Genomic DNA, 16,914 nt, shown 5'->3' on the forward strand with positions numbered 1-16,914 from the left:
TTAACATGGGCAGCAACAAATCAGAAAGAACATCAAGCATTCACATTCAGTTTGTGAAATTTAGCACTTGAATAAACAAACTGAAATTCTCTTCAGCTTTTCCACTGAAGTGAGAAGAAGAAATCCATTCTCAAATTAACAACTTTTGTTTTGCTTTCTTAATGTCAAAAGCAACCCTAATTTTTATTGATCACAGGTTCCAACCACAAGCCAGAGGTAATAACTGGGCAGAAGATGACAAAGAGCAACTATTAATACTGAAGTGAAACTAACTGCAATAATGCAATCTCCAGCTTGTTTTGAGATCTTTCAGAAAAAGGAATTAAACTCGCAAATCCATACAAGTTAATGGGACACATATTCATGCTTCAACTCAGAATGCACGATGAAAAATTCAACAACCTGTTCACATTTACAATCTATAGGTATAACTCCTTTAAAGTTTTCAAAGGAAAACAATCAAAACTTAATACTGTCAGATGTAGTTCTGACACTAAAACTACTGTGAAAGTATTAAAAGTTACAAATGAAAATTCATGCATGTCTGTATTGATGCAGCACATGAACTGCCTACTTCACCTGATCTCACCCAACTGTATCCTTCTATTCCTTCCTCCCTTATGCACTTTTCCAGCTTCACCTTAACCGTACGAAATGCTTGTTGCAATCAATGGTGAAGGAGCTAAAACATTGATTCTGTTTTTCTCTCCAGATGCAACCTCTGCCACAATTTTTTGATTTGATTTATTATTGTCACTTATATTAGGATACAGTGAAAACTTTTGTTTCTTGCACGCTATACATGCAGACAAAGCATACCGTTCATAGAGAAGGAAAGGAGAAGATGCAGAATGTGGTGTTATAGTCATAGCTGGGGTGTAGAGAAAGATCAACTTAATAAAAGGTAGGTACATTATAAAATCTGATGGCAGCGGGGAAGAAGCTGTTTCCAGCAAGTTCTGTTTTCATCATAAATGAAATGATTGGTGCAAGTATCGTTTTCCATTTTAAATGTTATTTGATTACTGGCTAAATTCTGCTGACTAATTTATTTATATTTCATCTTTTCCTAAAGTTTTAATGGATTCTCACTGGCATTTCTCTAACCACTTTCCTCATTTTTGTATGTTTGCTACTTCTTTGGATGTGATTTATTACAGCTTGGCTTTGAGCCAACTTACAAGTGTGTGTTAGCAAAAACGTGACAGACTGGAATTGGATGCAAGATGCAAGCCTTTCAATAGGTTGCGAGAAATGCCATGGGAAATCAAGACCGGAGGTACAGTGAAGCAATGTTAGAGGATGTGGGATAATTAGACAAGGAAATCAAGGGTTATGGAGAACAGACAGGAAGGTGAAGACGAGTCCACAACTAGGTCAGCTATGATCTAATGAAATGACGGAGAAGGTTCGAAAGGCCAAATAGTCCATACTTCCTGTGTTCCTTCCTATATTCCTAAACAAGGGTGCACAGGTTTCATTCCATCCCCATTATGAAGTTATATGTTTTGCTTTCTATTAAAGCTTACAGCAAATTAGGAAGCCAAGGCATAGAGTTGATAAAGTTTATTTATTAATCACAAGTAAGCTTACATTAATATTGCAATGAAGCTACTGTGAAAATCTCTTAGTTACCACACTCTGGCACCTGTTCGGGTACACTGAGGGATAATTTAGCATGGCCAATGCATCTATCCAGCATGTCTTTTGGACTGTGGGAGGAAACTAGAGCACCTGGAAGAAACCCACTCATACATACAAACTTCACTTAGACAGTGACGCAAGCCAAGAAACGAATCCAGATCCCTGACACTAAGAGGCAACAGTGCTAACCACGGTGCAAAATAGGAAATTTCTCTGCAGTTTAGACTGAGGAGTTGGGAGACACATAACAGCGGAGGTGATATACAGCTACTCATGATGGAGGATATAAATTGCATTTCTGTAGGTTTAGGCAGGCAGCTTCCGTTATAAATATTGACACAGGAATTGGATGTCAGCCCTGGCTTAGCGGCAGCATTAGTCAGCTGGTTGTGACCTTAAGCCCCAGTCCAGAAACCGGAGCACAAAATCTAGGCTGACATTTCAGAATAATATAATGTTCTGATAAAACAGTTTAATTGGTCATAAACATCATTTTTTTTTGTAGAATCTTGCAAATCAGCTTTTGTGATTTCCAACTACACATCAAAACTACTTTATTGGTTGTAAGCTGCTCCATAAATTCACATTCTCACATTCTTATCTTGATTTGTGACAATTGTATGCTAACTTTTTTGTTGAACACAAAGTTGTTAGAGAAATGTGGGTACAGGGTGCATGGTTTTCTACACAGGAAATGCATAGAAATTTAATGTATTATAGATAAGATATATTTCAATTCAAGACTACTGAAAACAAATTTCTATATATATGGGATGTTGATGTCTCATTGAGTTTCATTGAATTCAGCATTGCTGGTTCCTTGCATAAGAGGATGCTGTTACAGTCTCAGCAGAGACTGATAACTTTTAAAAAGAAATTCAAACTTCCAATTAATAGATAAAAGGACAAGCTTCCACATTTTGAGACACTTACTGTAACAAACTAAAAACACTATTGACTAAACATTATTTTTGTAGACAACCTACACCTGAATACCCCCTTCTTATTTTTAGCCTAATCAAAAAAAAGCACTTCATAGGTATACTTTACACTATTCTTTCAGGAGAATTCAATTCTCTCAGCATCAGTCCAAAATGACTCTTGGGGTTTATTTCTATACTTTTCTTTTTGCAGTCTGGGAACTCCTAACCCCAAACTGCCCATCTTGGTGAAGGCATGATTGTAAATCCTCCCTCCAGCACAAGCTGGGCAAATCTTCCAGCTTCACTTTTAACTTTGTACAAATTGGTCTTTTCAATCCAGCATGAGCTTCGCTTGCAATCTAGTACAGTGAACCATCGAAATTTTCAGCATCACATCTCTCTCTCTCTTCTGGATCCTGGCAGACTGACCTATCCGTTACTTTCAGTAATACTTTAGAAAGCCTGTAACCTGATATCACAATGACTTCCTCTGCTCCCTTTCCACCTCAAAGCAAACTGTCCTTCTATCCATCCAGCTGATTCTGACCATCCTCCACCATATCCACTTTTCAAAATGTTACTCTCAACTCACCCTGTTGCTTCAGAGTCCAACTCCTGCTTCATTTTGCTCTAAATTTAAAGACACAATTCCAAAACACAATAATCATACAAACTCCACTGTGCACCCTTTCTGTACACATCCAGAGAATGATAGCTGGACCCGGGGACCTTAGTACAGAATGCTTGCTCTGGACAGCAGCTACTGCCTAACTGCATTCAATACAAAGAAAAGTCAAGATTTCCTACTGTAGGTGTCAGCTTAGTTTAAGTGATGTCATAATCTCCTTTCTTCAAACAGCTGGTCAGGAGTTCAAGTCCCTGCTAAATCTTCAGCACAATCTGGTTGACATTTATTGCTAGTCTGAGAGAGTGCTGAATTGCTGGAGATGCCATTTTCTGAAACAAAATTTAAGCCAAGCCACTTTGTGCCTATTCACGTGGATAAAGAAGAACATTTGTAGCGGAACAGTCCCTACAACATTCCTTCCTCAGCCAACAGCATCAGGGAAAAAAATATAGATCATCTGGTTATTTATTCCACAGATTATTTCTAGGATCTTACTCTGTGCATTATCTTACAGAATAGTGGCTGCATTCAAAACTAATTTACATGTTCTGATATGCTTTGAGACATCCTGGGGAGGCGCTAAAGAGCCAGTCCTTCTCTTCATACCAATAAACACAAAATACTGCGGATGCTGGAAAATTGAAATAAAATGCTGGATAAACTCAGCAGGTCTGGCAGCATTTGTGGCGACAGAAACACAGTTAATATTTTGAGTCTTCTATCCAATTGGTTCTGGTCATATGGACGCGAGACATTAACTGTGTTTTTCTCTCCACAGATGCCACCAGCATTTTCTGTTTTTACTTCTCTTCATATTGCTGGCTATCTTTGGGTATCAGTCTTCCAAGTTAGGCTTTTTCCAAGGGCTGGAATGGTTGCTACAAGAGGACACAGGTTTAAGGTGCTGGGGAGTAGGTACAGAGGAGATGTTAGGGGTAAGTTTTTCACTCAGAGGGTGGCGGGTGAGTGGAATTGGCCGCCACTGGTGGTGGTGGAGGCAAAGTCGATAGGGTCTTTTAAGAGACTTCTGGATGAGTACATGGAACTTAATAGAATTGAGGGTTATAGTAAGCCTAGTAGGCATGGATATCATTGGTGCAACTTGTGGGCCGAAGGGCCTGTTTGTGCTGTAGTTTTCCCATGTTCTATATTAACATTCTCTAAAACAGATTTGTATGGATATGAAAGTGGTGATATGGTGGAGTCGAGATTGTTATTTATGCATCATCTGATCATTTAGTAACAGCCGCTAACATTTTCTATTTGAAAGTTACAATGCCAGCAGCAGGCAGAAAACATAAAAACATTGACAGTGCAAGACCTGACAGTCTGGAGCTGAGTTTCCATGAATTCTCAAAAACAGCTGCAGAACCACTGTCAGTGATTTATGAAACAAGCCTTCCTGACTCATAAGCAAATAAACACTAACAGGCAGGGTTAACTTACACTCTAGGTTACATTGTACTTCCAGTAGCAGCAGTTAACTTCGAAACCCTGACATTTTTGTTCCTTAAACTTACAATGAACTTAATACATTTCACTTAAGTCCTCCTTAATTGCTACTATCTTTGCTTTATTTGAAGACAACTGAATTTCACTTGAAGTCATCCCAAACACAAGTTTGAAAAACAAAGATCAAAAATAAAATAAATATGCAATCTCCAACAATGATTATTTTAAAAATGCCAAAGTTTTAAAAGATTAAACCTTGAAATCTTGAAAACTATTCTTGTCTGCTTTTTAAGCAGTTCATTTTAAGGGATTTAAAAAAAGGGAACAAATTGGGAGAGGGAAGAAAGGGAGGATGGAACATCTTAAATATTTAAACCAAACAAAATGAAGCCTGAATTTGTTCTGTTGTGACATTGCAACGTCGTGTCTGTTGAATGTTCTTCTTACCGTGTTTACCTTAGTCCAACACCGGCATCTCCACAAATGTTTCAGCTGCCACTGCTAATTTCATAATACAACTTACCAGACGAAATACCTGTGTAGATATCTGTGAATCTGGGGTCTCTGTCCTGAGAAAACAGTGGGTCAGTTTTGTCAATTGACTTTCCATGCTCTTGGACACCGGCAGACACAGTTGGAACAGGGACCTTTTAAGTAAACAGGGACATGAAACCTATTAGTGCCATCATTTTTTTTTTGGAGTGCAGGCTTTGATCTAACTAGCAGACAGATTTTCTAACTTGTTTATTCAACGTTCTGAAGTATATAACCGAGCATCCTCTAGATAAATATACAATGTAATTTCAATGACCAGGCCTCCTTTGAAGTATTTCTTTGTCTGCATTACCTGGGAAGGGTCATAGGAAGGTAGACCTTCTCTTGGACCCACTTCAAGTTCAGCCTGTTGCTGCTGCTGCAGTTGCCTGTAACACAGAACACAAGCACAATGGGAGAAAAACAAGCCATGACAGCATTCATTTAAATTACTTGTACTACAAAAAGCAGAACTGGCACTGCTCCACTTACATATCAGGAAACGCCATCATTCCCAGCCAAATCTTAACTCCTAAATAATTACTGATTTCCCCCCTAACAGCTGCAACAATACTGAAAATCCAGCACACTATTAAAATATTACATTCAGCTTTTATTTCTGGCTTCAAATTTGAATTCCTCAACATTTTTATGAAAATTTATCGTAAATGTATACATTTTTGAAACGTAGTCAAAAGGCAAGTGTCATAATTGATTACTTAGACTACAGAGGAGGTTTTCGAAATTCTATCAAAATAATTTCATATTAATCCAAATATTAATAGTTCTCTTTTCTTTACTTATTCATTCATGGGATGTGAATGTCACTGTTTTACTGTCCATCACCAACTGCCCTCTGAAATTACCTTGAAGGTGACAGCAAGTTCTTAGACAGAAAGCGTGTTCAGTGCTATTAGCGAGGGAGACCCAGAACTTTGCTCCAAAGACGATAAAGGAACAGTGGTATCTTTCCAAGTCAGAAAGGTTTGTGACTTGGGGGTTGTATTCACTTGTGTTTGCTGTCTTTGTCCTTCTGATCAAACCCGGTCACAGGTTTGGAAGATGCTTTTGATTAAGGCTTGAAGAGTTAACAGCAGTGCATCACGTAGATGGCACACACTGCTGCCACTGTGTACCTGTGGTGGAGCAACTGAATGTTTAAAGTGATGCATGTGGTGCTGATCAAGAAAGTCGTTTTGTCCTGGATGATGTTGAGCTTCTTAGATGTTGTCAAAGCTGTCCTCACTCAAGCAAGTGTAAAGTTTTGCATTATATGCCTGAGTTGTGCCTCACAGGTGGTGGAAAGGCTTTGTGAATCAGTAGGTGAAACAATTGCTGCAGTAATGGCATACTTTAATAGCCACAGTATTTAATATCTGGTTAGTGCTAATATCCAGGATGGTGTTGGTTGGGGATTCATCAATGGTAATGTCACTAAACGTCACTATTTATACATTAGTTTTAATTTTGACAGTTTGGCATCTCATTTTCAGATCTGCTTGGTGCTGCTCCTGACATGCTCTCCACACTGAATGATGGTCATGGTAAAAAGTTATGCTAAGCCATGAATTACAGGTTGTGACTGTATACAGTTCTGCTGTTGTTGGTGGTCCACAGTTGAGCCTGCATACCCAGTTTTGAGCTGCTGGATATGAACTTCTCTCATTTAAATCCGTAGTAATATCTCATATAATGCTAGGAAGGTGTTCTCAGAGTGAAGACGGGCTTTCATCTCCACAATAGTTTTGCAGTGGTCTCTACTACCAACACTGTCATAAATAGACGCACCTGTGACAGGTAAATTGGTGAGGGCAAAGCGAAGCAGGTTCTTCCCACACATTGATCCTGCAACATCAGTCTGGCAGGCATGACCTCAGCCAACTGATGCTGCTAAGTCACTCCTGAAATTCCTCCACTCAGAGTACATTTGGTAAACTCACTTAGTGCTTTTCCCCAAGTGGTATTTGGCATATAAGAGTGCTGCTTCATCAGCTGAGAGAGGGTAGTGTGTGTGTGTGGAGATCAGCAGGAAGTTTCCTTGGCCATGTTTGGATTGATGTCATATACGAGATGTCATGGTATCTGGGATAAGTGCAAAAGACTCCCAAACCATGGCTTCCTGTCTGTATCCAGTGTGCCACCTGCCATCTTTAGTAGAACAGGACATAACCAGTAGTGGTGATGGAGGAGTTCGAGACCTTGGCTGAATTATATGTTTTATGATTATGTCAGGCTGTTGTCTAACTACTCTGGGGGATCCCTCCATGAAGGTGAAAACTTTCTTCCTGTCTATTCTATCTGCACTCCTCATAATTTTATGTCCAGCCTCAGCCTCCTCTGCTCCAGGGAAAATAACTCCAGTCTGTCCAATTTCTCTTCATAACTAAAACTTTCTATCTCAAGCACCATCCTGGTAAATCTTCTCTGCACCCTTTCCAACGCTATCACATCTTTCCTATAATGTGGATTCCAGAATGGCACACAATATTCTCGGTCTGACCTCACCAATGTTTTATGTGGTTCCAACGTAACCTCTCTGCTCTTAAATTCTTTGCCTCAGCTAATGAGGGCAAGTATACAAATGCCTTCTTAACCACTTCATTCACCTGTCCCGCTACCTTAAGGGGCCACTGTACATGCAAACCAAGGTCCCTCTGATCCTCAGTGCTTTCCAGGATCCTGCTGCTCATCATGTGTTCTCTTGTCTTGTTTCTCTTGCCCAGATGCATCATCTTGCATTCATGCAGATTGACTTCCATTTGCCACTAACCAGCCCATGTCGCCCTGTGATTCTCACTATTTACCAATTTTTGAATCATCCACTAACTTAATGATCAATCTCTTTCATTCAGCTCTAAATCATTTATATATATAATCCCTGTAGGACTCACTGGACATAGTTTCTAGTTCAAAAAACATCCCTCAACCATCACCCTGCCACTCAGCCAATTCTGGATCCAATTTGCCAAATTTCCTTAGATCCCACGGGCTCTTATACCTGTATTCAGATGGGGCCTTACCAAAAGCCTTGCTGAAATCCAAGAAGACTGTAAAATGCATTACCCTCATCTACAGACCAGCAGGGTGGGGAGAGGTGGTAGTGCCACCTGAGCATGAGTACCCTGGCAGTGCCACCCTGTGTCCCCAGCACTACCCAAGGGGCAAATGTCAATGCCTGGGGGTCACCTTCCAAGGGGTGGAACCCAGGGGGCAGGGCCTCACTCTGCATTGGGATCGATCAGGTCAGGAGGAAGGCTAGCGATTGGGACGAGGCGGGGGAGAAAGAGGGCTGGGGGCAGCATTGCGGGGGTCTCAGGCTGGCCAGCAAACTACAATCTGACAGATCGGGGCCACTGCACACATGCAGAGGCCCAGAACTTCCAGTCTCTGGCATGAATAGGCCCTGCCCCCACCAAACTTTTAACGATATTCATGATTGTGACCTCTGCTTTGCACAGTGTGGGAGATTCGAGTCTGAACTCCCACTGAAAAAACAATCGTGATTTACACCATTTTTCTTGGCAATTCAACACTTCAGATTTTTTTGGGAGAATCGGGCCCCCAGTTATACCTCATTCAACAAGGTGTAATTTTTAAAATTGGTTTTCACTCCAAGAGTGTAGAAGTGGAAGTTTTCACCAGTTCAGTGATTTCAAATTGAATGCAATCTGAGGAAACTTGAGCTGTACTGAGATAAGTACAGATTCAGAGTGGAATTTTTGTGGATCCGTGTGGGTAGGCTTAAAGATGGGACCCAGAGGAAACCCAAACTTTGGTGTCCAGTCAGTGGGTCGAACATTCCCGCTTCTAGATCACCTTCCCGAAGTGCATCATCACCAGCAAAAGCCACCCATCCAGCAGCAGCAGCAGGTAACCAACTGCATAATTAACGGCCCATTTATGGGCAATTATGTCTATGAAAGGGTTTCAAAAAGTTGACATTAAGAATATATTTCCACTAGAGCAGGAAAGAGCAAAGTTACAAATCACTAATTCACGATAGTCACCAAGAAACCAAATAGGGAATTCAGAAGGAACCTCTTTACCCGGGGAGTAAAGCCAATGGAATAGATGTGCTTACGGTGTTGGATAAGTGAGCATGACGAAGGAAGAATTAGGTTATGCTGATAGAGTTAGACGAGGAGAGATGGGAGAAGGCTATAAATAAAATATTGAATAATCTGCTTCTGTGCTGTATATTCTAATTCATCACATAAAATCAGAATCCTGCACTTGATTATCCATCCAACTCACATCCCAAGGCCTGATGTGAAGATTACAAGAGCAGGAGAACTCGAGGCATTATGCATGTTGATAACGCAGTTCCTCCTGCCCTGACACTTGCTTCCTTCCACAGCATTTTGTCCAGGTTTGGCTCCACCTGCTTTCTCCCTCCAGGGCCCCAGCTGCTTTGGCTCTGATCCCATCGAGAGAAAGTATTACAGGAAATTGAGCTGAAGGAAGTTAACACAGTGGGCAGAGATCACTGGAATAACAATGACTAAAATCAATGAAAGCCTTAAAGAAATATAAATAGAGACTCGATTGTAACACAAACACATTAACAAAAGCAGAATAATAGAGTGAGATAAGAAATTTATATCAGAGAAAAGTGGAGAGAGAGGTCGGACACAGAAACCTGTCTATAAAGCTGTTTTAGTACAGTAACTCGAGCTGCTTTCAGGAGTGTTATCAGACAATTTCACACCAAGAAATAGGAAGACAGATAAAAAAGGTAGGTAGATAGAAAGAGCATCTAAAAGATGGAAAGCAAGGTGGAGAGATGTAGGGAGGCAATTCTATAGCTTGAGGCCTTGATAACCAAAGGCATGGTTGCCAGCAGAAGGATTAAGCAAATCAAAGATGGACAAGCGGCCAGAACCGGAGTGGTGTAGAATTCATGTGATATTGTAGAACATTAGAGAGATAGGAAGAGGCAACGCCTTTGAGCAATTTTAAAAATGTAGTTCAATGAGTACAGTGGTAAAGGGTGAACGGGTCTTGGTGGACTTGGGATATGGGCAGCAAAGTTTTGGAACTGCTCTTGCTTTACTAGAATGAAACACGGGAGGCTATCCAGGGGAGCTGTTGGTTATCAAAGCATGAGTGTGGGTTGCAGGAGTAGGGTACTGAATCAAGTTCAGGGATATGATGCAAGACACTATAAGAGAGCAATAGAAATACAGAGACAGAGAGAATGATTTAAAAAAAGCAAAGAAAGAGTAACACAGGTTCAGGGAAGTCACAGAACTATTCTTTCATGGTTTCCCAAATTCCCAATGTAGTTTTGCACATCCTTTAAGATAGACATGATCTGAAATGGACAAATCTCCTCCAGCCCACAATGTTCACCTTCTGGAAAATACAATGTGTTCCCAAAGCAGTACCATGTAACAAGCCCAATCTTAGACTTACAGATCTGACGTCTATCCCTGCAAGCCCCTAGTCTGGCCTGAGTGAGAAGTAGAAGGCTTGAGGCTTTGACAAGAAATAAGGAAGCTGTGTTAGTGTTCTCTTGGGTTACAGCAATCTAAAGGCACTCAGTCGACTTCTTACACAAACAGCGCTGGACATCATGCATCCAATGGAAGGTCTTGAATTACTTATGCACAAGGAGAACTCTCCACGGCCAAATCAGATTGACCGGAGCATATCTGAGGTTACAGAGAAACAGCTAAGCAGTTATAGTCAATTACAGCAAATCAGGAACAAGAGATTTTTCACATTTTTCATTGACATAAATATTTGCCAATTAAATCCTGGCCTTTCGTCCTCTCTCATTCTGTAAAAAATTGACTTCTGCTAATCCTTCATTTGTAAGTGTATCCTCATATCTTGCCTTTAGTATTTGTTATGGAAAAAAATCTGGTCTTGCTCACCCTCAGGTGAAGGCCAAAAATGGAAAATGTTGTGGGGGCCTGTGAAGAAATAGCAGAGACTGACTTCCTTTGAAGGTCAGTAGGCTGAAACATTTTCCACTACCGTACAGAGATCGCCTGAATTTTTTAATTTCAACACTTTAACTTCCAAGCTATGAAGCTTCAATCTGAACTTTAACTTCTATAGCTGGTTACCACACAAGACACTCCACGTCCCAAACCAGTCAGAAGCCAAAGACATGAAACATCTATGATGTTGAATTACTGGCAATTTCCATTTCATAGTTGACACAATTTGAAAGAACCCAATCCTGACTTCAAGCCAAAATGTCAATCCACTTTGAGTCACAAATTTAACATGAAAAATTCTCAGTATACAGTTACCTCGAAAATACTATACCACATGTAATGTTCCATGGATTAATTTTGAAGTTCCATTCCATCAAAATGTTGCAAAAGACATGCAACACTAACCACAATCCTGATTTAGTGCTATTAGTCACCTAGAACAGTGGGAGCCAACAAACTTCTGAATGCTCGAGAAGCATTTAAAAAGAAACAAGTAATGTAGTGTTCTAATTAAATATTAAAAACAAAACATGATTCACAAATGTTTAGATGGAATAAATTAAATTTACAACCATGTCATAGGTACAGGGAGTTTGTTGTCATGAATAAAATGAGTTGTCATTATTTATCTTGTAAATTCGTACCTCAATATGCCGACATCTTCATGCACAGGTTCAAACAAGACCCCTTCACTGCACAGGATCTTCAACCGATGCTATACACTAGATACATTTTCTTCTTTTGGACTCGTGGTGAACAATCACTGAAACAACGATATGATGACATCAACAAGTTCCATCCCACCATCAGACTCACCATGGACTACTCTCCAGAATTGGCTGCATTCTTGGACACACGCATCTCTATTAAAGACGGTTTCCTCAGTACCTCACTGTACCGCAAGCCCATGGATAACCTCATGATACTCCACTTCTCCAGCTTCTTCCCTAAACACGTTAAAGAAGCCATCCCCTACAGACAACCCTCCCTATACAAAGGATCTGCTCAGATGAGGAGGATCGCAACAGACACCTCCAGATGCTGAAAGATGCCCTCATGAGAACAGGATATGGCGCTCGACTCATCGATCAACAGTTCCGACACATCACAGCGAAAACCGCACCAACCTCCTCAGAAGACAAACACAGCACATGGTGGACAGAGTACCCTTCGTTGTCCAGTACTTCCCCAGAGCGGAGAAGCTATGACATCTTCTCCGTAGCCTTCAACACGTCATTGATGAAGACAAACATCTCGCCAAGACCATCCCACATCCCCACTTCTTGCCTTCAAACAACCGCACAATCCCCAACAGACCTTTGTCCACAGCAAACTACCCAGCCTTCAGGAGAACAGTGACCACAACACCACACAACCCTGCCACAGCAACCTCTGTAAGACATGCCAGATCACTGACACGGATGCCATCACCTCATGTGAGAACACCATCCACCAGGTACACAGTACATACACATGCAACTCGGCCAACGTTGTCTACATGATACGCTGCAGGAAAGGATGTCCCAAGGCATGGTACACGGGGAGATCATGCAGACGCTACAACAACAGATGAATGAACACTGCTCACCAATCACCAGGCAATTCTGTTCTCTTTCTGTTGGGGAACACTTCAGCGGTCACGGGCATTTGGCCTCTGATCTTCTGGTAAATGTTCTCCAAGGTGGCCTTCACAACACACAACAGCGCAGAGTCGCTGGGCAGAGACCGATAGCCAAGATCTGCACACATGAGGATGGCCTCAACCGGGATCTTGGGTTCATGTCACACTATTCGTAACCCCTATGATTTGCCTGGACTTACAAAATTTCACTAATTGTCTTGTCTGGAGACAATACACATCTCTTTAACCTGTGCTTAATGCTCTCTCCACTCATATTGTCTATACTTTTAAGACTTGATTACTTGTAAAGACTCGCATTCCAATTATTATTTTGTAAATTGAGTTTGTGTCTTTGTATGCCCTGTTTGTGAATAGAACTTCCACTCACCTGACAAAGGGGCAGCGCTCTGAAAACTAGTAGGTTTTGCTATCAAATAAACCTGTTGAACTTTAATCTGGTGTTGTGAGACTTCTTACTGTGTTCAGCGCAGTCCAAAGCTGGCATCGCCACATCATTATATATCTTGCCATGGTGGTAAGCAACAAGGTTTCTCAATGATAATTGTTGGCAATCGTACAACCCATTAACATTTCTCTTCATACATAATTAAACAAATTAACATTAAAGGGACAACATCAACAAAAGAATGCATAATAGTTTGTTGTTTATGACTTAGTTTTCTTGCACAAGCTGAACTACTGCCATATTTCAAGTAAACTTTGAAAGGTCATGGTCACAAAGACCACTTCTAACAAAACAGTTCAAGGACGCATGGTGGAGTGATTACACCATAAAGAAAGTATTTTGTTATAACTTGACCACATAACCTCACAGTTATAAAGCAGCAAGTGAGGACATGTTTTGATAGTGTTGCACAACAGAACAGGACACAGAGATACAGATGCTGCATCACAAATCATAAATATTGTGTTTTATTTTACTGGATGTACCATCAATCTTTGTACCTCAGAGATGCAGCTCAAGCCCGGACTATTAACTGTTATCAGATGTCATGACTTGCTCGTCCCCACCCCATCCCCCCCAAGAGACCATTCTAATGACAGGAAGTGGGCTGAAATGAATGCCTTTGAACTCTAAGCTATGAAATACAGTGAATCAAAGTACAAGACAAATAGCTCTTGCATCCGCATCAAAAAATCAGATCTTTAAAATCTTTTCAAATTGTTACTTCTCCAAATAGACAAAAAATGTAATCATCCTCGATATATAGTTCTCTTTTGGAAATATTATCAGCTTGTTGAATGTGAACGTGTGGAGATACCAGTGTTGGAGTGGGGAGGACAAGATGTGAGGTCACATGACACTTTGTCACATCACCTGATGAAGGAGCAGTGCTCTGAAAGCTTGTGATTTCAAATAAACCTGTTAATAAATCTTGTTGAATACAGAAGCATTGGATATCTGCAATTATACTAGAAATAAGAGCCAGCGTCAACATGAGACGAAAAGCATAAAGAATGAATTGTGCAAAGTGGCAGCGGAGGTGAGAAAGGAGCAGTGCAGAATGCAGGACTATAAAAAAGAAACATGGACAGCAAGATGCTTACTAAGGTAAAATGGGCCTCAGTAGAGAGTGAAAGTTCAATCTAATGAAGTTGGCCTGTAATTTGGTACAGGCATAAACATTAAACTGAGATTTATTCCAATCTTTGATTGGCAAAGGTAGACGGGCATCAGAATGTTTAGCGCGATTGTGGATACTACGCTAGATTTCTTGCCCCAATCCTCTTGTGTGTCCAAAAGATCTTAAGTGGTCTCCACTAGTTCCTCAACTGCTTTTAACACTCAATTCAATCATTTACCTACACCAGAATAAAGAAGCTGCAGCAAAAGTGCAAATGCGGTACAGCCGCCAAGAGTAACAGCAAGTGGGCAGCTGTCTTTACCCTGGAAACTTGCTCCACTACCAATTACCTCTGCTGCTCCTCTGTGGGGGAACAGATCAACACTCACCATCATGCACAATGTGCCTTTGTAAATCAGGACTGGGAAGAGCTGCACTGGTTTCTGTCAAGGTTCAACCTGAGCGGCTTTGCAATGTGGGAATCAGCACTCTAATGTAACGTGGGAGTCAGAGATTTATGTAATGTGGGAGTCAGTGTTCTATGGGCTGTCACCAGGGATGTACACCAAAATAAACATCAACTGCTGTGAAAACCATCAACTTGGTGAAAAAGGTGCATTGGTTTGCCTCTAACACGCTGGTCCTTCCATGTAAAGACTTAAGACATAGGAGCAGAATTAGGCCACTCGGCCCATCAAGTCTGCTCCGCCATTCAATCATGGCTGATATTTTTCCTCATCTCCATTCTCCTGCCTTTTCCCCATAACTCTTGATTCTTTTATTAATCAAGAACTTATCTATCTCTGTCTTAAAGACACTCAGTGACCTGGCCTTCACAGCCTTCTGTGGCAGAGTTTGACAGATTCATCAGTCTCTGGCTGAAGAAGTTCCTCCTCATCGCTGTTTTAAAGGATCGTCCCTTCAGCCACAGGTTGTGCCCTCTGGTTCTAGTTTTTCCTACTAGTGGAAACACTCTATCCAGGCCCCGCAGTATCCTATAAGTTCCAATAAGATCCCCCTCATCCTTCTAAACTCCAACAAGTACAGACCCAGTCCTCAACCGTTCCTCATACTTCAAGCTCTTCATTCCCAAGGATCATTCTTGTGAACCTCCTCTGGACTCTTTCCAAGACCAACACATCTTTCCTTAGATATGGGGCCCAAAGCTGCTCACAAACTCCAAATGGGGTCTGACCAGAGCCTCAGAAGTACATCCTGCTGTTGTATTCTAGCCCTCTCGACATGAATTCTAACATTGCATTTGCCTTCCTAACTGTTGGCTGAACTGCACTTTAACCTTAATGGAATCTTGAGCAAGGACTCCCAAGTCCCTTTGTGTTTCCGATTTCCTAAGCCTTTTCCCATTTAGAAAATAGTCTATGCCTCCGTTCCTCCTTCCAAAGTGCATAACCTCACACTTTTCCACATTGTATTCCATCTGCCACTTCTTCGCCCACTCTCCTAACCTGTCCAAGTCCTTCTGCAGCCCCCCTGCTTCCACAATACTACCTGTCTCACTACATATCTTTGTATCATCTGCAAGCTGAGCAACAGTGCCTTCAGTTCCTTCTTCCAAATTGTTAATGTATATTGTGAAAAGTTGTGATCCCAGCACCAACCCCTGAGGCACACCACTAGACACCGGCTGCCATGCTGAAAAAGACTCCTTTATCCCCACTCTGCCTTCTGTCAGTCAGCCTGTCCTCTGTCCATGCCAGGATCTTACTCGTAACACCATGGGCTCTTAACAGTCTCCTTGGCTGCACCTTGTCAAAGGCCTTCTGGAAATCTAAATAAATCACATCCACCAGCTCTCCTTTATCTAGCTTCCTTGTTACCTCCTCAAAGAACCCTAACGGACTTGTCAGACATGACCTCCCCTTGACAAAGCTGTGCTGACTCAGTCCTATTTTATCATGCACTTCCAAGTACTCCACGATCTCATCTTTAATAATGGATTCTAAAATCTTGCCAATGGCCAAAGGTAGCATGACCAGCCTATAATTTCCCATCTGCTGCCTCCCACCCTTCTTAAACAGCAGTGTTATATTCGCTACTTTCCAGTCCTCTGGTACCCTCCATGATTCCAGTGATTCCACTGAAAGATCACCACCAATGCCTCCACAATTTCCTCAGCTATCTCTTTTCGAACTTTGGGGTGTAGTCCATCCGGTCCAGGTAATTTATCCACCTTCAGACCTTTCAGTTTCCCCAGAACCTTCTTTTTTGTGATGGCCACTGAACTAACCTGTGCCCCCTGACTGCCCTGGAGCTCTGGCATCCCACTGGTGTCTTCCACCATGAAGACTGATGCAAAGTAACTATTCAGTTCCTCTGCGATTGCTTTGTTTCCTATTATTACTTCTCCAGCCTCATCTTCCAGTGGTCCAATAACTACTTTTGTCTCTCTCCTACCTTTTCTATATTGAAAAAAACTCTTCCCATCTTCTTTTATATTACTTGCCAGCTTATACTCATATTTCATCTTCTTCCCCTTACTGCTTTTTTTAGTTGTCCTCTGCTCGTTTTTAAAGGCTTTCCAATCATCTGGCTTCCCACTAATGCTCACCATTTTGTA

The 16,914-nt window shown here is 41.3% G+C and overlaps 1 protein-coding gene across 5 annotated transcripts in view; it reads right to left on the minus strand.

Annotated features, from left to right (window-relative positions):
• Window positions 1-16,914, minus strand: part of arnt2 (aryl-hydrocarbon receptor nuclear translocator 2) — a 369,880-nt gene that overhangs the window by 97,888 nt on the left and 255,078 nt on the right. For all 5 annotated transcript variants that reach the window (XM_080214131.1, XM_080214130.1, XM_080214133.1 and 2 more), the window contains 2 exons: window positions 5,495-5,570; window positions 5,171-5,294 (listed from right to left, as the gene is read on the minus strand). In XM_080214131.1, the coding sequence (XP_080070257.1) occupies window positions 5,171-5,294; window positions 5,495-5,570 (200 nt within the window). The remainder of the gene's footprint in view (window positions 1-5,170; window positions 5,295-5,494; window positions 5,571-16,914) is intronic.

Source organism: Carcharhinus amblyrhynchos, chromosome 28 (genome assembly GCF_965287045.1).
Source record: "Carcharhinus amblyrhynchos chromosome 28, sCarAmb.v2.hapA, whole genome shotgun sequence".
Lineage (NCBI taxonomy): Eukaryota > Metazoa > Chordata > Chondrichthyes > Carcharhiniformes > Carcharhinidae > Carcharhinus > Carcharhinus amblyrhynchos.